The sequence below is a fragment of the Tachyglossus aculeatus genome, chromosome 1 (assembly GCF_015852505.1).
Source record: "Tachyglossus aculeatus isolate mTacAcu1 chromosome 1, mTacAcu1.pri, whole genome shotgun sequence".
Lineage (NCBI taxonomy): Eukaryota > Metazoa > Chordata > Mammalia > Monotremata > Tachyglossidae > Tachyglossus > Tachyglossus aculeatus.
In genome coordinates, this window is record NC_052066.1 from 40,792,049 (window position 1) to 40,812,817 (window position 20,769).

General features: G+C 41.2%; 1 protein-coding gene and 1 non-coding gene across 3 annotated transcripts in view; one reads left to right on the forward strand and one right to left on the reverse strand.

Moving 5' to 3' along the window:
• The window catches only part of CARD8 (caspase recruitment domain family member 8), a 64,590-nt gene that overhangs the window by 15,380 nt on the left and 28,441 nt on the right, over nucleotides 1-20,769 (forward strand). For both annotated transcript variants that reach the window (XM_038746767.1, XM_038746777.1), the window contains exons 2-4: nucleotides 3,121-3,152; nucleotides 12,785-12,829; nucleotides 15,325-15,372. In XM_038746767.1, the coding sequence (XP_038602695.1) occupies nucleotides 3,121-3,152; nucleotides 12,785-12,829; nucleotides 15,325-15,372 (125 nt within the window). The remainder of the gene's footprint in view (nucleotides 1-3,120; nucleotides 3,153-12,784; nucleotides 12,830-15,324; nucleotides 15,373-20,769) is intronic.
• TRNAE-CUC lies at nucleotides 18,200-18,271 on the reverse strand. Its single transcript has one exon. It is a non-coding gene; the product is annotated as a tRNA-Glu (tRNA).

The window sequence follows — 20,769 nt, forward strand, 5'->3', positions numbered from 1 at the left end:
CATGCTGCTTCCCCATCTGGGGCCCAGAGAAGTGAAGTGACTTGTCCAAGGTCACACAGCAGACAAGTAGCGGAGCCAGGATTAGAGCCCAGGTCCTTCTGACTCCCAGGCTCATGCTCTATCCACTGCACCACACTGCTTCTCAGCAGCTCATAGATCCTATCCTCATTTTGACCTATGTTTCATTCATTCATTCAATCGTATTTATTGAGCACTTAATGTGTGCAGAGCACTGTACTAAGCGCTTGGGAAGTACAAGTTGGCAACATATAGAGACGGTCCCTACCCAACAGCGGGCTCACAGTCTAGAAGGGGGAGACAGACAACAAAACAAAACATGTGGACAGGTGTCAAGTCGTCAGAACAAATTGAATTAAAGCTAAATGCACATCATTAACAAAATATGTTTGGCTACAGCTCCAGAGTCTGAAGGGAGGTGAGCTGATTTATTCCTGTGTAGGAGTTTCATGGCATTGCTAGGTACCTGCAAGTTAATAATAATAGTTGTGATATTTAAGTGCATACGTGTTCCAAGCACTGTATTAAGTGCTAGGGTAGATATAAGATAATTGGGGGTGGGGGGAGGAATGACACATCCCTGCTGTACCAGGGGCTCATAGCCTAAATAGGAGGGAGAACAGGTATTGAAACCCCATTTTACAGATGAAGCAGCTGAGGTACAGAGAAGTTACCTGACTTGCCCTAGGTCACCCAGCAGGCAAGTGGTCGAGCAGGAATTTGAACCCAGGTCTTCTTTGACTCCCAGGCCCATGCTCTTTCCAATAGCTTGCCCTTGGCTCCTTTTTTTTAAATATTTAACTTAAAAAAGAGTTTAGTCTGTTTCATTCAGCCGTGTCTTTTAGGTGGGTTCTTATAAGAGGGACTTTCTGTCAGGGATTTTAGAATCCTGAAAATCACTTGAGTAATTGTGTGTCCACAAACTCTGCATAACAGTGTTCTCCGCAAATGTGAGAAGCAGTGTGGCCTAGTTGAAAGAGCATAGGCTTGGGAGTCAGATAACCTGGGCTCTGCCATTTTTCTGTTGTGTGACCATGGGCAAGTTATTTCACTTCTCTGTGCCTCAGTTACCTTAACTGTTAAATGTGCATTAAAGCTGTGAGCCCCATGTGGGACATGGACCCTGTCCAACATGATCTTGAATCTACCTCAGCGCTTTGTACAGTGCCTGGCACATAGTAAGTACTTAACAAATACCATTAAAATAATAGATACTTGAATTTAGTAATTGGGTCCAGGTGACTGGTTAAGCCAAAAACAATGAAACACTCTTTAAATCAAAATGATATTCTGTATCTGAGCTTTGTGATAACTACGATAGGTGTTACTTACCTAGAGCTACTGATGGCTCACCTCGTCTCTTGGAAACTCCGGCCCCTAGAAGGTGGCTTTGGGATGCAGTTTGCCAGATTCTGCCACGACAGTACTGCTGTGCATTAAACACTTTACAAAGGCAAAGATAACTAAAAAAAATGAACGCTGTCTTTCTGAGGATGGGGATGGAGCTGCATTTTGAGTTTTGATCCTGAAAGTATAGGACCTGAATGAAGGAATTGATTACAGTGCTGGGGGTTAGCACTGTGCCATTGACATTCTATCTGTCAGTCAGATTACTGCAAGGGAACACAGAACGATGAGTGAGTGGGCAAAGATTTTTTTTAACATGCCAGGCCTATATATGGCCAAAGTGACTGCACAGAGTGGTGAACTGTGTTTAGTCAATTTGTTGAGCACTTATTCATTCAATCATATTTATTGAGCACTTATTGTGTGCACAGCACTTTGCTAAGTGCTTGGAAAGTAGAATTCAGCCACAGACAATCCCTGCCCACAACGGGCTCACAGTCTGGAAGGGGAGAGACAGACATCAAAACAAATAAACAGGCATCAATAGCATCAATAAAAATAAATAGAATTAGAGATTCATTCATTCAATTGTATTTATTGAGCATGTACTGTGTGCAGAGCACTGTACTAAGCACTTGGGAAGTACAAATTGGCAACATATAGAGATGGTCCCTAACCAACAACGGGCTCACAGTGGAGAAGCAGCATGGTTCAGTGGAAAGACCATGGGCTTTGGAGTCAGAGGTCTTGGGTTCATACCCCGGCTCCGCCAATTGTCAGCTGAGTGACTTTGGGCAAGTCACTTAACTTCTCTGTGCCTCAGTTACCTCATCTGTTAAATGGGTTAAGACTGTGAGCCCCCCGAGGGACAACCTGATCACCTCGTCACCTCCCCTGCACTTAGAACAGTGCTTTGCACATAGTAAGTGCTTAATAAATGCCATCATTAGAATATGTGCAGAGCACTGTACTGCGCGCTTGGGAGAATACAGTACAACAGAATGAGCAAACATGTTCCTGCCCATGATAAGTTTAATATCTAGAGGGGGAGACAGATATTAATATGAATAGATGTCATTTATAATATATAATTGAAAGATATGTAGATAAGTAGCCACAGTGCCATATCCAGCTGGGGGCTGCCTTGGTAAAGCTTTGTGGTTTTTGCTGCCCACGGTAGCCAACTATTTTTGTTTTAGGATTTTTGCAGGGCCTATCTGCCCTGCAGAATGCCTTAGGTTTTCCGTAGTCAGAAGCCTTCACTCATTCATTCAGTCATGTTTACTGAGCTGTTACTGTGTGCAAAGCATCATTGATGGATTAGTCCCAGCAAAGCACAACTGAGACAAGAACCCCAGGGTCCTGATTCCCAGACAGTTCTCATTTCACTGGTCCAACACCTGAATACATCGTGAAAGTCAGGGGGAAAACTCTTTTTAGAGCTGTATAGAATCACTGAAGCAATTTTTGGAAAATATTGCAATAAAGGATCTGGTACTTTCAATTATTCATTCATTCAATTGTATTTATTGAGCACTTTGTGCAAAGCACTGTACTAAGCACTTGGGAGAGTACAGTACAATAACAGATACATTCCCTGTCCACAACAAGCTCACAGTCTAGAGGGGCTTTCCAAAATCAAAGAGTTGGAAATAGTTTCCTTGATTTAAATACCATGGCTACTTGAAGATGAACTTTTTCCTCCAGAAAAAAAAAAATTAATTACATTTCTTTGTCTTTTTTTATTAATTACAGTGGTGATGATGCTTCCTTTTCAGAAGAAAAAGGTATAGTGATTTTTAAAATTCAAACTATTATCTGGAAATAGAAACTGTTTTAAGAATAAGACTAATTTTTAAAATTGATTTTTTTCATTGATTACTGATTTATACACATTATTATTTTGGTATACTGTCATGGCTTCATCAGCCTCCTCATGCATTGCAAAAAAAATTGAAATGTGATATAATTGAAATATGGATTTTTGTGTGTTTTACTCAATTTAACCTCATTTCCAACAGTTTTTTTAAAAAAAAAAAGAAATTCAAGCCTTTCCCCATGACCTTCTCTCTCCAAAAAGAAGCAGCAAGATGTAATGGATAAAAGTATTGGCCTGGGATTCAGAAGGTCGTGAGTTCTAATCCTGGCTCTGTCACTTGTCTGCTGTGTGACCTTGGGCAACTCATTTCACTTCTCTGTGCCTCAGTTTCCTCATCTATAAAATGGGGATTAAGACTGTGAGCCCCATGTGGGACAGGGACTGTGTCCAGCCTGATTTGCTTGTATCTACCCCAGCTCTTAATAGAGTGCCAGGTACATAATAAGTGCTTAATAAATACCATTTAAAAAAGAAAAGAGAAAAAGTTCTTATTAGTGGGGCAGATTGGGTATCAGGAGGTCCAGATTTTATTCCAGCTTTGCCTGGTGCGGAACCCTGGGCAAGTTGCCTAACTACTCTGTGCCTCAGTTTTCTCACCTATAAAATGGGGATAAAATGCCTGTTTTCCGTCGTTTTAAGACTGAAGGACTATGAGGGACTACAATTACAGTTATCTGACTATCTTGTATCTACCCAGTGCTTAATAAATTACATTATTATTATTTTAAGTTTTCCCTCAACATTTCTTGTCAAAAGTGGATATGATGTATGGATTCATCCAGATTCTTTCACAGTCCATTTATGATTATTCAGCCTATTTATTAGGTTTAATATGTATTTTGGAATAGATCTGAAATGTTTTGGCCATTTTGAAATAAATGCACCCTAAATATGTTTTCCTAGGCGATGTACTTCTTCTCCCCATGTATAAAATGTCTGATATTGTTATGGTCAGGCAACTGATACCTGTAGTGAGATTTTAATTATCTCTTCTTTGTGTTTAATCTTATTATTCCAATATACAGCCCTCACCTCAAAACCACAATTTGAGTATTGTTGAGTTTTGGATTAACACTGCCATCTAGTTAGTACCTTAAATTTTCTTCAAGGGTACCATGATCTTCCCATGTTTCACGAAAATAAAGCCAGCCATTCATTTAGTCAGTTGCAGGTGCTGGAAAGGAGTAGTACTACTGAAAAATCAATTGTTGTGCAAATACCATTGCATGGGAATCATAAAAAAATGCAGAGCAAAACCCAAAATTTTTTAAAAAGTTGACCTTTTGCCCAAAGTAAAAAAAAAAACCACCCTAAAATTCACCATGAATGATTAATTAGATAAAGAACAACCCGAAATCCATATCCCAAGTTGAATAAAATCTACGAGTGGCATAACTTTTGAGCATAGAAAATGAATGTTGTTTTGGGCATCCCCTTTTTTCCTTTTGAGGTCCAAGTCTTGCACATTTTTCTGCTTCACGATACATTTAATCCATCTTGAAAGGTAAGATGAAGTTTTGCAAGTGAGAACCAGTAAAATTATTTTCTTTAACTGTTAATAATCAATTGCTTTTGCTATCTGAGTGTTCACCAATGCATGACGCACTTGTTAGAACAATAGCTTTGAAGTTTTTAAAATGGTGCAATGTGGGCTTTTTAAAAGTGTGACTGGACAGTTAACTTAATGCATGCATGCATCAATTTTAATTCAAAGGGTGGTTTTCTAACTCCTTTTCCTAATGAGTAACACTATCTCTCTGCCTCTTAGGGAAGTGGTATGCTTAGGGATGATTTTGATACCATTTTAAGTATTACTGTATGCTTATTCTGGTTTTTCACTGGTTTTATCTATTCAGGCTAATCAAAATAAGCAATTCAAGCCTTACCAAATATACTTTGGCCTCAGCTATGTGGAAAATATAACACAAAATATTTTTTTCAGGAGAGAGGATGTTTTCTGTTCTTTTACTGAGCCATTTTGTGACCCATTCATTCTCCTACTTAACCACTTTGTGCTCCATGTCCTTCACATGTAAAATAGTGACGAACACTTACTTTTTGAGATCATTTGGGGGCATAAAGTGGTAACTTAAAAAATAATCATTATTGCGACGGGTGGCTCGCATGCTTAGAATATGGGACAACCGCCTAGGATTTTTGAGGCATATATATGTGTCAGTGTTGGCTAATTATTGTGACGTTTTAAGCAGTGTATGATTACTGACAAAATGCTTAAAGTATTTAACTGATATAACATGAAAATAATATTTGTATAATATGTAGGACCAAATGTATGTGGAGTTCAGCTGAGTCCAGAGTAAAACAAAAAATCAGGGAATTAACTTAAAAGATATCTAGGAAGGTTTGCCCCTTTACTCTTCCACTTTTTAGTTCTATATTGTGAAATTTGTGATTGCAGGTAAATTCTTTGTTTATTTGATTAGTGGGTTGGGCTTCTCTGGCGTAATGTTCCAAGGTTTGGTGGTCCAGCATGTTGGCACGATGAAAGTTTTGCATATTTCTGGATGAATTAAAAACATATAACAGCCTGAGTGAGAGTATGCTAATGAATGACACTTCAACAGATGTGCATGATTTTCCTAAAAGCTTTGTCTTTGCCAGTTTCCTCGAGTTTGACACTTAGCTCCTAATAAGCACTTTCACTGGCTGGATTTTGTAGAGCCCCTATATATCTGTGGAAAAATGCTTCATCCACCTCTGTGGCCATACCAGGAACTCTGACATCCGCAGCATCTCAAGGTTTCTATCTATCAAGGTTTCTTTCTATCCCTCAACAATCACTATATTTATTCAGTGCTTAATGTGTGTAGAGCATCCTATTAAGGGCTTGGTAGAAGACAGTAGAATTAGTAGACAGTAGACCTTCAACAAGTTTACCATCTAGGGGAGGAAACAGGTGTTCAGATAGGAAGAAGTAATAGAATAGGAAGATATGTAAATGCCTTGGAGATGTGAGAGTGCCAAGGTGTTAAGAGAAATGATGATGATGGCATTTGTTAAGTGCTTACTACATGCAAAGCATTGTTCTAAGCGCTGGGGAGGATACAGGGTGATCAGATTGTCCCAGGTGGGGCTCACAGTCTTCATCCCCATTTTACAGATGAGGTAATGGAGGCACAGAGAAGTTAAGTGACTTGCCCAAAGTCGCAGAGCTGACACTTGGCGGAGCCGGGATTTGAACCCAAGACCTCTGACTCTCAAGCCCTTGCTGTTTCCATTGAGCCATGCCACACTGTCAGAGAGTGGGAGGCAGAGGAGGAACATGTCAAAGAGACTGAGAAGGTTGGTCAGAGAGGTAAGAAGAGAACCAGGAGAGGACAGTGTCAGTGAAGTCATAGTTGGGTCAAGGAACTTACAGTCTAGAAGGGAGACTGATATTAAGATAAATAATGGATATGCACATGAATGTTGTGAGACTGAGGGTAGGGTGAAAATCAAGTGCTTTAAAGTTACAGACCCATGTGCTTAGGTGATGTAGAAGGGAGAGGGAGTTGGGGAAATGAGGGCTTAGTTGGGGAAGGTCACTTGGAGATGTGATTTTAATAAGGCTTTGAAGGTGCGGAAAGTAATGGACTTTCAATGTATATGATGGAGGAGGGAGTTCCAGGCCAGTGGGAGGACTTGGATTTGAGATTGAGATAGTTGAGATTGAGGTACAGTGAGTAGGTTGGCATTAGAGGAGCAAAGCATCCGGACTGTAAATCAGCAAGGTACGGTAGGAGGGGGCAAGCTAGTTGAGTTCTTCAAAAACCAATGGTAGAGAGTTTCCGTTGGTTGTGAAGGTGGATGGGCAACCACTGGAGGTTCTTGAGGAGTGGGGAGATGTGAACTGAATTTTCCTTTAGAAAAATGACCAGAGAGCAGAGTGAAGTCTGGGCATGTTACTCCCCTTCTCAAAAATCTCTAGTGGCTACCAGTCAACCTACACATCAGGCAAAAACTCCTCACTCTCAGCCTCAAGGCTCTCCATCTCCTCGCCCCTTCCTACCTCACCTCCCTTCTTTCCTTCTACAGTGCAGCTCTCACCCTCCGCTCCTCTGCCGGTAACCTCCTCACTGGGCCTCGTTCTCGCCTGTCCCGCCGTCGACCCCCGGCCCACGTCCTCCCCCTGGCCTGGAATGCCCTCCCTCCGCACATCTGCCAAGCTAGCTCTCTTCCTCCCTTCAAAGCCCTACTGAAAGCTCACCTCCTCCAGGAGGCCTTCCCAGACTGAGCCTCCTCCTTCATCTCTCTCCCCACCCCCCTGCCCTACCTCCTTCCCCTCCCCACAGCAACTGTATATATGTTTGTACAGATTTATTACTCTATTTTACTTGTACACATTTACTATTCTGTTTTATTTTGTTAATGATGTGCATCTAGCTTTACTTCTTTTTATTCTGATGACTTGACACCTGTTCACATGTTTTGCTGTCTGTCTCCCCCTTCTAGACTGTGAGCCTGTTGTTGGGTAGGGACCATCTCTGTATGTTGCTAACTTGTACTTCCCAAGTGCTTAGTACAGTGCTCTGCACACAGTAAGCACTCAATAAATACAATTGAATGAATGAATAAAGATGGTAGTTGAGAAGCTAACGACTTCTCCAGGGAGTGGGTGTCGATGGAGAATAGAAGGAGCCCAGAACTAAGCCTTGAGGGACTTCCACAGTTAGAGGGTGGTGGGCAGAGGAGGAACTTGTTATACAGCCTGAGAAGGAGCAGCTAGAAAGGTAGGAGAGCCAGGAGAGAACAGTGTCAGTGAAGTCAAGGTTATGTAGAGTTTCTAGGAGAAGGGGGTGATCCACAGCATCAAAGACAGCAGCTCAGATGTTGAGGAGGATTAACATGGAATAGAGACCATTTGACTGACTTCTCTCCTTCTACAGCCCAGCCCGCACACTCCACTTCTCTGCTGCTAACCTCCTCACGGTGCCTCGTTCCCGCCTGTCCCGCCGTCGCCCCCTGGCCCACGTCCTACCTCTGACGTGGAATGCCCTCCCTCCACACATCTGCCAAACTAGCTCTCTTCCTCTCTTAAAAGCCCTACTGAGAGTTCACCTCGGCCTTCACAGACTGAGCCCCCCCCTTTTCTTCTGCTCCTCCTCCCCTCCCCATTGCCCCCACTCCCTCCCTCTGCCCCACCCCCTTCCTCTCCCCCCAGCAATTGTGTATATTTGTACATATTTTTTACTCTTTTATTAATGATGTGTATATATCTATTATTCTATTTATCAATTTTGATGGTATTGACACCTGTCTACCTGTTTTGTTTCGTTGTCTGTCTCCCCCTTCCAGACTGTGAGCCTGTTGTTGGGTAGGCACTGTCTCTATCTGTTGCTGAATTGTACTTTCTAAGTGCTTAGTTCAGTGCTGTGCACACAGTAAGTGCTCAATAAATATGAATGAATGAATGAATGAATGGGAGGCAGAGAGTTTTACCCTCCAATCTCCTTGCTAACATTACCTAACTTAAAGCGCAGGCAACAGCAGTGAGGTAAAGGGTGGTTTTCAGGTAGTAATCTCGCATAATCCCAGATCAACCAAGGAGCACCTGGGAGAATTATCTCAGATTGTCTGCTTACCTCATCATGGAAATTTATGGAAAATCCAAACAGAGGTCTCAAGACAAACCAGGTTCAGTTGGGACAACCCCCCTTCCCCCCCACCAAACACAAATTGTCAACTCAGATTTCATTAGATTGGTGATTGTTGCAGCCATTAAGCAATGGTTGGGGAACACCCTCAGTCTTATCTTTGACATGCAATTTGTCTGAGATGGACACAATTAAAGCAATGAAATAAACCAAAACATTGAGTAGGAACAGAGCTCTGAATATTTATGGACTAGGTAAACTATCAGTAGTTTCTGGAAAAGTCATTTAGGATTTTTCTGAATATGTGAGAATGTGACTTGCAGTACAAAGGTAAATTAGGGGAAATAACTGAATCCGGTCAGTTTTACAAAGAATATGGCCCCCCGCATCAGGTGTTCCAAGCTTTTTATTAAATGATTGATGTAGTTTTCCTCGGGGCTATCTTCACTACCGGAAAAAGAAAAAGTTAGAAAAATCAGGATGCTGGCATAGTTAAATACAAAATTTGCAGCCAAAAGGGAAGGAAATGGTTATTTCCTGTCATTTTAAATGAAAGTTGAGTTTTTCATTAACTCAGCTTTTCTAACCTATTGAAATAAATTGAGTGCATTGACCAAGGCAAAGGGACTATTCCAAGGACAGCCATTTCATAAAATGCATTAAAAATTTTTCCTGGTGTGCAACATTCTGCTCGATTACATTATAATGAGCTCAACTCCTCTTCATCTGCTTTCACACCCTGGGGAGAGAGGTGAAGCTAAAGGGCAAAAAGCAAGCTTTGGAGGATACCCTCAGCTTCCCACTGTGCTCTCGGACTATGCTCCAAGATCAGTGACGCTGTCTGTGCTTGGGTGTAAAGTCAGCCAGTAAGTCTGGAGATACGCTAGGGAATGGAGTTAGAGAAGCAGCATGGCCTTGTGGAAAGGGCATGGGCCTGGTAGTTGGAGGACCTGGATTCTAATCCCAGTTCCAAAACTTGCCTGCTACGTGATCTTGGGCAAGTTACTTCACTTATCTGTGCCTCAGTTCCCTCATCTGCAAAATGGGAATTCAGTACCTGTTTTCCCTCCTACTTAGAACATTAGCCTCATGTGGGATCTGATTATCTTGTATCTACCCCAGGGCTTAGTATAGTGCTTGGCACATAGCAAACACTTAACCAAAACCCATAATTATGATTATTATTTTGGAGTCAGAGCCCCTGGTATGGTCACCTACTGTTCACAGTTTGCAGTTTGTTACATAAACAGTATCTGTTAGCTGTTCTGTTGGACTGGGTAGGGTATGAGTTCAGGTTCAACTTTTGATGGTAACAGTAAGCCAGATGCCTTAGAGAATTGGAAAAGATGTGGAGAGAAGTTGCTCTATTCTCCTTGTCCTGGTGATCATGTTGCTTATCCCAGACATAAAGATGGAATTATACAGAATGTATTAAAAACAAGTCCAGGCCACCTTCTCTTTGATCCATTTCATTAATTTTTTGTACTATTGATATGTTTCTAATATTGTCATTTTGGTAGTGAACAGAATGTGGAGATCTTCAGAATCATACTATCAACAGGACATGTATCAGCTTCCAGTTGAAATTGGAGTCTAATTTTACTGTAATCTTTACATAAAATATAAAGGAGAAGCAGCTCAGTCTAGAATTTAGAACATGGGCTTGGGAGTCATAAGGACCTGGGTTCTAATTCTGCTGTGCTATTTGTCTGCTGTGTGACCTTGGGCAAGACACTTAACTTCTCTGTGCCTAAGGTACCTCATCTGTAAAATGGAAATTAAGACTGTGAGCCCTATGCAAGACATGGACTGCATCTAACCTCAGGGCTTAGTACAGTGCCTGGCATGTAATAAGGGCTTGACAAATTCCATTGAAAAAAGAACCATTGTCAATTCTAACAGTAATAAACAGCATAAACTGGGCAAGCATGTTGTGAGGTGACAGTTTCATCTGAAGTAATTCATTATAATGGTTAAAATGAATTAGACTATAGACTGTAAGCTTGTTGGGTTTTTTAAATGGTATTTGTTAAGCACTTACTATGTTCCAGGCACTGTTCTAAGTGCTGTGGACGATAGAAGATAATCAGGTAGTACAGAGTCCCTGTTCCACATGAGGCTCACAAACTTAATCCCCAATTTATAGATTAGCTAACTGAGGCACAGAGAAGTGACGTGACTTGCCCAAGGTCACAAAGCAGACAAGTAGTGGAGCTAGGACTAGAACCCAGGTCCTTCTGATTCCCAGGCCAGCGTTCTATCCACTAGGCGGTGCTGCTTCTCACTGTGGGCAGGGGTAGTATCCACTGACTCTGTTACATCATACTCTCCCATGGGCTTAGTAGAGTACTCTGCATACAGTAAGCACTCAAATACCATTGAGTGATTGATTAAAATATCTTTCTAATTAAAGAACATTTAGTAGCTGAAAGCATGCATCATTACCTATCCACCTCCATATAAAAAAACCCCAAAACTTCACTATTGGCTTTAAAGCAGTCCATCACCCTGCCTTCTCCTACCTCACCTCGCTTCTTTCCCTCTACAACTCAGCCTGCATAATTCACTCCTCTGTACTAACCTTCTCACTGTGCCTCCAACTTGCCTGTCTCGCCGCCGATCCCTGCCCCAACCCCTGGCCTGGAATGCCCTCCCTCCTTAAATCCGGCAGACAATTACTCTGTTCCTCTTCAAAGCTGTATTGAATGCACATCTCCTCCAAGAGGCCTTCCCAGACTAAGCCCCACTTTTCCTCATCTCCCACTCCCTTTCTGCGACGCCCTAACTTGCTCCCTTGGCTCTTGGCTCCCAGCCCACTCCCAGTCCCACAGCACTTATATATCTATAATTTTTGTATTTGTATTGATGTCTGTTTATTGCACTCCTAGACTATGAGCTCACTGTGGGCAGGGATTGTCACTGTTTATTGTTGCATTGTTCTTTCTGTAGTGCTTAGTACAATGCTCTGCATACAGTAAGCGTTTACTAAATATGATTGAATAAATGATTGAATGCATCATAATCTAGAGAATAGGTTGTCTTTCTACATTTTTCATGTGTTTTCATGCCAAATTGAGATTGATTGAGTTTATGGTACCTTTGTGATAGGTGCTTGATGTAAATAGGCAAAGGGAGAAGATGGGAACAATGATCAATGGTGGGAAATAATGCAAGAATATCAGAGACATAGTCTGTCCAACCCAGGACTTTGCCTCTGCAGTGGTAACCAGGAGTTTGAAGGAACAGTGTGATGGTCATCCTCCTTGATACCCCCCCAGCTGTTTAAGGATGAATCATCCAGCATCTCGAACTTTTAAATACCTAATTTGTCCTCATTCTGGACTGTTAGTCCTGCATTAGATTGTGAGCCCTACAGGGGAAAAAGGACTGTATCCTACCGAATGATTTGGTATCTACCCCTGTGATTATAGACTGTGCTTGACACGTAGTAAATGCTTTAGCCAAGAGCCAATTTGATGCCAATTTGTACTTCCCAAGCACTTAGTACAGTGCTCTGCACATAGTAAGCGCTCAATAAATACGATTGATTGATTGATTTAACAGGTAAAAAAAAAAAAAAATAACCAAACCCCTCTTGCAAAACTTTCTGGCCTTGTTTGGCAACATCTGGCTTGGAGTTCCTTCTTGCTACCTCAGGTTCCCTTTCCTCCAAGTCCCCAACCCTCATCCCCCTCAAACCATCACTCTGCGGGAATCTGTGTTGGACTTGCCAAGTTAAAGTTTCAGGACCGTTGTCTTGGCTTGACCAGAGTAAAATTTAGTCTCGGTGGGAACAAAATTACGTGATGATGATTTGAATCCAGTTAAATACATTTGTAGTGGCTTCTAATGAAAGCAGACATTTCATTTTGATTATTTGAGTAGCTTTCTTGGTCTTGTTTTAATTATATTTTAAATATTAATTTTATTCTTTCTTTCAAATTAGATTGTTCCAGTTCCAATCAAGGTACTTCACAAGGTTCTGAGTCAGGTAAAGAAGACGCTTCTGGTTGCTAAGTCATGTTTTATTTAAAACCTGTTGAAAATTAGCATCAGTGTACTTTGATGTATTTTTCTGTATTTCTCCATGATTTCAGAGTTGAAGACAGAGTTTTTCTGGATCATATTTGAAGAGAATGATACAGGTTTTGTGATCTGATAGGCAGATGAAGGCTGCTACTTTTAACTTTGTAAATTCAGTGTGAAGTTGTTTTTTAAACTGCTACTTTACAAATATAATCTTTTCTTTTCATTAGCTGTAACTTTTTAGCTGAGGCTTGAAAATCTCAGGGAATAACTCTTTGGCCAGTTTTCATTCAGTCAGTCAATTGTATTTATTGAGCACTTATTGTGTGCAGAGCACTATACCAAGTGCTTGGGAGAGTATAGTTTGATAATATAACTGGGAGCCCATTGTTGGGTAGGGATTGTCTCTGTTGCTGAATTATACTTTCCAAGTGCTTATGCTCTGTACACAGTAAGCGCTCAGCATATAAGATTGAATGAATGAATTTAACAGAAACATTCCCTGATCACAATGAACTTACAGGTAGAGTGTATGAGTGCTTTCAAGGCATTCATCCCTAGATGTTACACTTTAGTTTGACTTTTCATATTGGATTTTAATGTATGTAGTTTTGTGAGTAGTCACCTTCTTACCCAGGGCACATTATGATTTATGTTAAACAAGAAATAAAAAATGAATGTTTAATTGCTCCTGAGAAAAGAGTGACTCATGATCGATCAGGGGCAAGTAATTTTTGTACTCACTAGCAAGCCTGCAAATAGCATTTTTAATTTTCCTCAGAATTATCTGTTCATTGGTGCTTTTTTATCCTTAACCCAGCCCCCACTTTGGTATATAAAAAAAGTGCTTCTATGAATTTGTGAGATCCTGATTTAAGATTTGACCACATGTCAATTTATTGCGGTCTATGTACCTAGAATGTAGTATAAAGCCAGTAAATTTACCTCACTTTTAGCACTCAAAAACATCCATTGTGTCAGTGTACTAAAGTCCACTTTTCCCAATCGAGCATGTCAGAGGATCCTTCCATTTGGAAGCTGTAAGGGAGGTAGTGGTCGTAGTGTATCCCTAACAGAAAGATGAAGTGATAACTTATAATCACTGGAGATTCCTCAAAAATCTCCAGTGGCTACCAATCTATCTGAGCATCAGGCAGAAACTCCTCACCTTGGGCTTCAAGGCTCTCCATCACCTCGCCCCCTCCTACCTCACCTCCCTTCTCTCCTTCTACTGCCCAGCCCGCAACCTCCGCTTCTCCACCGCTGATCTCCTCACTGTACCTCGTTCTCGCCTGTCCCGCTGTCGACCCCCGGCCCACGTCATCCCCCGGGCCTGGAATGCCCTCCCTCTGCCCCTCCGCCAAGCTAGCTCTCTTCCTCCCTTCAAGGCCCTGCTGAGAGCTCACCTCCTCCAGGAGGCCTTCCCAGACTGAGCCCCTTCCTTCCTCTCCCCCTCGTCCCCCTCTCCATCCCCCCATCTTACCTCCTTCCCTTCCCCACAGCACCTGTATATATGTATATATGGTTGTACATATTTATCACTCTATTTATTTATTTATTTATTTATCTATCTATTTATTTATTTATTTATTTTACTTGTACATTTCTATCCTATTTATTTTATTTTGTTGGTATGTTTGGTTCTGTTCTCTGTCTCCCCCTTTTAGACTGTGAGCCCACTGTTGGGTAGGAACTGTCTCTATGTGTTGCCAATTTGTACTTCCCAAGCGCTTAGTACAGTGCTCTGCACATAGTAAGCGCTCAATAAATACGATTGATTGATTGATTGAATCAGGACAAGCGGGTTTCTAGGACATGATCTTTGGTGTCTGCTCTAATGGAATGTGGCATTCCAGTGGTGGGGGAAGAGCATAGCCATTCTTTAAAGCCAAGGGAGATAGTGCGGCTTTGTAGCATTCAGTATGAACAAGAATTGTAAGAAGACCAACATCTAGAACATGTCAGAATTAGAACCTTTGATTGGGAACAAGCCTGGCCTAGTGGAAAAGAGCACAGGCCTGGGAGTCAGAGGACCTGGGTTCAAATGCCGACCCTGCCTCTTGTCTGCTGTGTGATCTTTGGCAAGTCATTTAACTTCGCTGAGCTTCAGTTATCTATAAAATATGGATTAAGACTTGTGAGCCCCATGGGGGTCATGGACTGAGTCCAAACTGACTCAGTCAGTTTGTCTACCCCAGGGCTTAATATAGTGCCTAGCACATAGCAAGTGCTTAATAAATACCATGAAAAAAAACAAGACATTAAACTGCATTTGTTTCACCTATTGCCATTGAGAACTCAACCTAAATCTTTTACGGATAAAACTTTTTTTTTAACTTCAATAGGTGTTTGAATCTAGGATTAGTTTTTAGTATATTTTATATATTTATGTTCCTAAAATGTACTTGCATATTTGCTGCTGTACTTCTCACATAAATAACAGGTTCTCTTTGTATCTAGGAGACAGTTCTGAGACTGATTCAGATGGTGATTCTGAAAGTGGATCAGGTGAGTATGTCTATCCCTCAGGACATTTTAATAACTGTAAAATAATATTTGACATAAATTATTTGGTTATTTTGCCTAGTGTTTGAGGGACTCAATAATAATGTGGAAACCACCCCTTCAATTTTTTCATTCGTGATATTGATTCCCATTGGCATATCGTTTGCTTAACAAATACCAAATTATTATCTGCCTTGAATAAGTGGATAATTATTATTATTATGGTATTTGTTAAATGCTTACTATGTATCAAGTACATTTCTAAGCGCTGGGGTAGATACAACTTAATTAGGTGGGGCATAGTCCTTGTACCACGTGGTAGTGACAGTTTAAATAGGATGGAGAACAGGCATTGAATCCCATTTTACAGATGAGGCAACTCAGGCACAGTAATGAGTTTATGGTCATACAAGAGGCAACTTGACATAGCTGGAATTAGAACCCTGGGGGAAGTAGCTGGGCCAAAGAATTAGAGGACCTGGGTTCTAATTCTGGCTCCGTCTCTTGTTTGCTGTGTGACCTTGGACAAGTCACTTAACATATTTGTGCTTCAGTTACTTTATCTGTAAAATGAGAATTAAATCTTCCTCCCTCCACCTTAAACTATGAGCTCCATGTGGGGCAGGGACTGTGTCCAACCTGATTATCTTGTATCTATTCCCGTGCTTAGTATACAGTGACTGGCACATAGTAACACTTAACAAATACCATGCAAAAATTAATAAAAGGTCCTCTCACTCTCAGACCTGGGCTCTTTCTACTAGGCTATGCTGCTCCTACTATTACCCTTGCCATTGAAGGTAAAGATCTCTGGGTCTACTTTTTAACAAAAGTAAGACAAGTAAAACTTGGGTTCTTATATATTAGCACTGTTGCCACCACAACTGCTGAAAAAAACCTGCCCTAGAGAGATCCTAATTTGATCTCAGAAAATAGTTGGCAAGACAAGGGGCAAAACAGGATGAGCTGAAAAAGAATTACAGGAAATAGTTGCTATTGGTGAAATACAAGGTTATTTTGGCATGTGTTTAGACACAGTCTGGGTTTATTATTTTATGGAAGTTGCGTTTTCATTATTAATAAGGACATTTTCTCTTTGCTTATGATAAATCAGAAGAAAGAAAAACAACAGTGTGCATCTAGTGCTTTTATTACTTTTGCTGTTAGACGCCCCAAATTTTGGTGTATTATTGGGTCTTTATTTACTAATAACTTCAAAATTAAGTTGCCTGACTGCTCCAAAGTAGTTTGTGTGACTAGATTTACTACTGAATATAAAAGTTAGTATTTTCCAATGATTAGAGTATGATGGCTTGCCTGTATGTGTAGGACAGTGCCCCCATTTGTTTCCTCAGAAAAACTTTAATGTTAATGATGAAAACAATTTCGAGCATTTTTAACCCTTTGAAAATAATATACTGGCCCTGTACAGACTTGGGTACCATTGGTAGTGACTTGAGTGTGAATAAAATTTAAGAATTTAAGAAAACTTAAGCCCAGAACCACAGGTTCTCACCTAAGTTTTCATTTATGGTTGGCCTAGGTTATTATTTAATCTTCCAGTCCTTCAGCAGTCAAATCTGTGTGGATCTGTGGATTGCCACAAATGACAGTAAGCTTGCTACTGTGTATTGTTTGGAAGCAAATTAGAAGATTTGTTCTGTAGGGAAATCATGTCTTGCTTATTCTTACTCTGCAGTTCCTCTTCAGGGAACATGTGGAGGTGATTTTTAAGCTCCTACCAATCATGTCATTTATTTATGAGTCTGTAATTACCTCCTTATTCCATTTGCAGAATTGATGTTACGTATGCTACTTCCCATAAGAAACAGCAACAACAAAATCCCTCAGTATCTGTTGGTTGTTTCATGCCTGCTCTCAGGTTCTGTATTCAATGCCTCATGATTTTTGCCTGCTAAACTTCCATAGATAAACTTTGGTTACAAATCAAAACTGGAATGCTTTGGGACAAAGCCAGATTTTTAACTACCTTTTCTTAGCTATATCCCATTCAGTGTAAATTTCCTGTAAAATGTGCCATTCTATCCAAACTGACAATTAGTCTGAAGTCCTGAAGGATGTATCAACCCACCTCTGATCATTTCTAAATGCAATCAGTGATACAGAGTTGAATGAATATAATCGGATCCTGGGGAACACTCAGACTGCCTGCATCAAAGTGATGTTTGTCACATCACTCCGCCAGTGGGTGAGACATGAGAGGAGAATGGAGAAGCAGCATGGTGTAGTGGATAGAGCATGGGCCTGGGAGTCAGAAGGTCATGAGTTCTAATCCCGGTTCCCCCACTTGTCTGCTGGGTGACCTTGGGCAAGTCACTTTACTTCTCTAGGCCTCAGTTACCTCATCTGTAAAAGGGGGATTAAAACTGTGTCCATCCTGATTAACTTGTATTTATTCCAGTGCTTAGAAAAGTGTCTGGCACATTGTAAGCGCTTTGGGAATCATCATCAATCGTATTTATTGAGTGCTTACTTTGTGCAGAGCACTGTACTAAGTGCTTGGGAAGTACAAGTTGGCAACATATAGAGACAGTCCCTACCCAACAGTGGGCTCACAGTCTAAAAGGGGGAGACAGAGAACAAAACCAAACATACTAACAAAATAAAATAAATAGAATAGATATGTACAAGTAAAATAAATAGAGTAACAAATATGGACAAACATATATACATATATACAGGTGCTGTGGGGAAGGGAAGGAGGTAAGATGGGGGGGTGGAGAGGGGGATGAGGGGGAGAGGAAGGAAGGGGCTCAGTCTGGGAAGGCCTCCTGGAGTAGGTGAGCTCTCAGTAGGGCCTTGAAGGTGGTTCCCTGACTGGGAATCGAACCCGGGCCGCGGCGGTGAGAGCACCGAATCCTAACCACTAGACCACCAGGGAATACCATTTTTTATTTTAGAAGGTTGTAAAACCAAGGGGAAGAAATGAAAACCAAGCCCTGTGGGTAAAGAATCCCACCAGGGCAACAAAGGGCAGTCTTTCCATCCACTCCGTGTGGAAAAGATTATCAGGCACATACTGGTTTTTCAGTGACAGCATACATATAGATTTAAAATCTGACAGTTATCTAGTACCGTATTTTCATTCACTGTCTAATTTATTAACCGCTTACTGTGTGCAGAGCACTGTACTAAGCGCTTGGAAAAGTGCAGTACAACAATAAAGAGTGACAGTCCCTTCCCATAACGAGCTCACAGTCTAGAAGGATAATTGTACCATTTGTCAAGCACTTATTATGTGTTAGTCACTGTACTAAGCGTGGGGGTGGATACAAGCAAATCGGGTTGGACACAGTCCCTGCTCCACATGGGGCTCACAAACTCAATCTCCATTTTACAGATGAGGTAACGGAAGCACAGAGAAGTGAAGTGACTTTCCCAATGTCTTTTGAACTGAAGAACAGCCCTATATTCATACCCTTGTATTAAGTGTAATGCAGAAGCATCCTATTGGCCTGAGAAATACAGGTTAAAAAGTGTTTGGCTGATGTTTTTGTTAAATTTCATTCTTCTAACCCCAATCCCTGCTGAATCTTTCTATGGAGAGCTTTTAAAGGTGTATGTACAACCACATTTTAGCAGCACATTTTCAATCTGCTTTTGCAATTACTTTCATCTTATATTTTGAAGTAATGGAGAATGTGTTGCAATTGAAATCAATTTAATCTTTCACATTAATAGTACTGCTAAATTATGAACACTTGGTAGTGTAGCTGCCATTACAATACAGTGAAACTTCATAGAACTTATCTTTGAAATTTGTCAATTCTCCCAGATGCACATATGTATATTAAATATATATATATTTGTATCTTCACAGCCCCAGGGTAAAATGGAACTGAAACTATTCAATTTTATTCTTACTAATTAAGATAAGATTAAGTATAGAAATGCTCAGCAGTGGGGCATGAAAAACAACTTCCTTTTATGTCAGTCATTATAAAACTTGAATGTGATATGGCTGCTGCAGTAGTCAAACTGGCTGTAATACAATGCCTCTAGTAATGAGATTAATGAAATTTGAAGAAAAAAGAGGCAGTGTCCTTGATAGGGGAGAGTCTGAATGCTAATTTGTGTGGTGGGCTGCTGTGCTGAATCGATAGTATTTATTGAACACCACCTGTGGGCAGAGCACTGTACCAAGCCCTCAGAAGAGTGCAATAGATTAGTAGACAGGATCCTTGCCCTCGGTATCTTGCGGTCTAGCAGGGAATACCAACACTGAAAGAAATTATACTTAGGAGTAATATAAATTGTGAGTACTTAAGTAATTAGGCTGTGAGCTCCATGTGGGACAGGGACTGTGTCCGGCTTAACACAATGCTTGGCATATAATAAAAGTACTTAAATGTTATTATCATCATTATCATTATTATTAGTGGTACTAGTAATAATAATAATAAGAATCTAGGTGGTGTAGAAGTGCTGAAGTAGCCGCTGGAGCGGGAGTGGTGAGAGAGGCAGTAAAAAGTAGGGTGATTACAAATTAACGGGGGAGGATGTGATTTCAGAAGATGAAGAAGCTGGAGGAAGCAGCACTCCTGCTCCCCTGTGCTCTGAGCTGGGCTTCAGGAGTGGACTGGCAACCTTGGGCCGATTCTTGGAAGCCGAGAGATGGGGTAGCTCTTAGCCAAGTCCAGTGCGACTGCATTGCTCCATCTCCATAGAAAAGACAGGCAGTGGCTGTGTGCACCTTGGCCTCCCAAACTGCCAGCCAGGGGTGTTGAGCCACTCACCCGTATCCCGCACTGCCCCACGTTGCCTCCACTACATTGGCTTGGGTTAGCTTTTATTTCATTTTATATTTATCCCTGTCCTTGTCTTTTATGTTGATTTGGGGTTTTTTATGATTTTATTTTCTCCTTATGAGTTCAGCGCTAGCCTTCTTTCCCCATTAGTTTTAGACTGTGAGCTCCTTGAGGACCACTACTACCCAGCCCGCACACTTCGCTCCGCTAATGCTAACTTTCTCACTGTACCTTGATCTCGTCTGTCTCGCTCCGACCTCTCGCTCAGTCGTGCCTTTGGGCTGAAACACCCTCTCTCTTCATATCTGACAGACAGTTACTCTCCCCTCCGCTTCAAAGCTTTATTGAAGGGACATCCCCTCCAAGAGTCTGTCCCTGACTAAGCCCTCTTTTTTCCTTTTCTTCCACTATTTTCTACATCACCCTGACTGGCTCCCTTTATTCATCCCCCATCCACCCCAGTCCCACAGCACTATGTACATATCTGTAATTTATTTATTTACATTAATGTCTGTCTCCCCCTCTGGACTGTAAGCTCATTGTGGGTAGGGAATGTGTTATATTGTTCTCTCCCAAGTGCTTAGTACAGTGCTCTGCACATACTAAGTGCTCCATAAATGGGATTGATTAA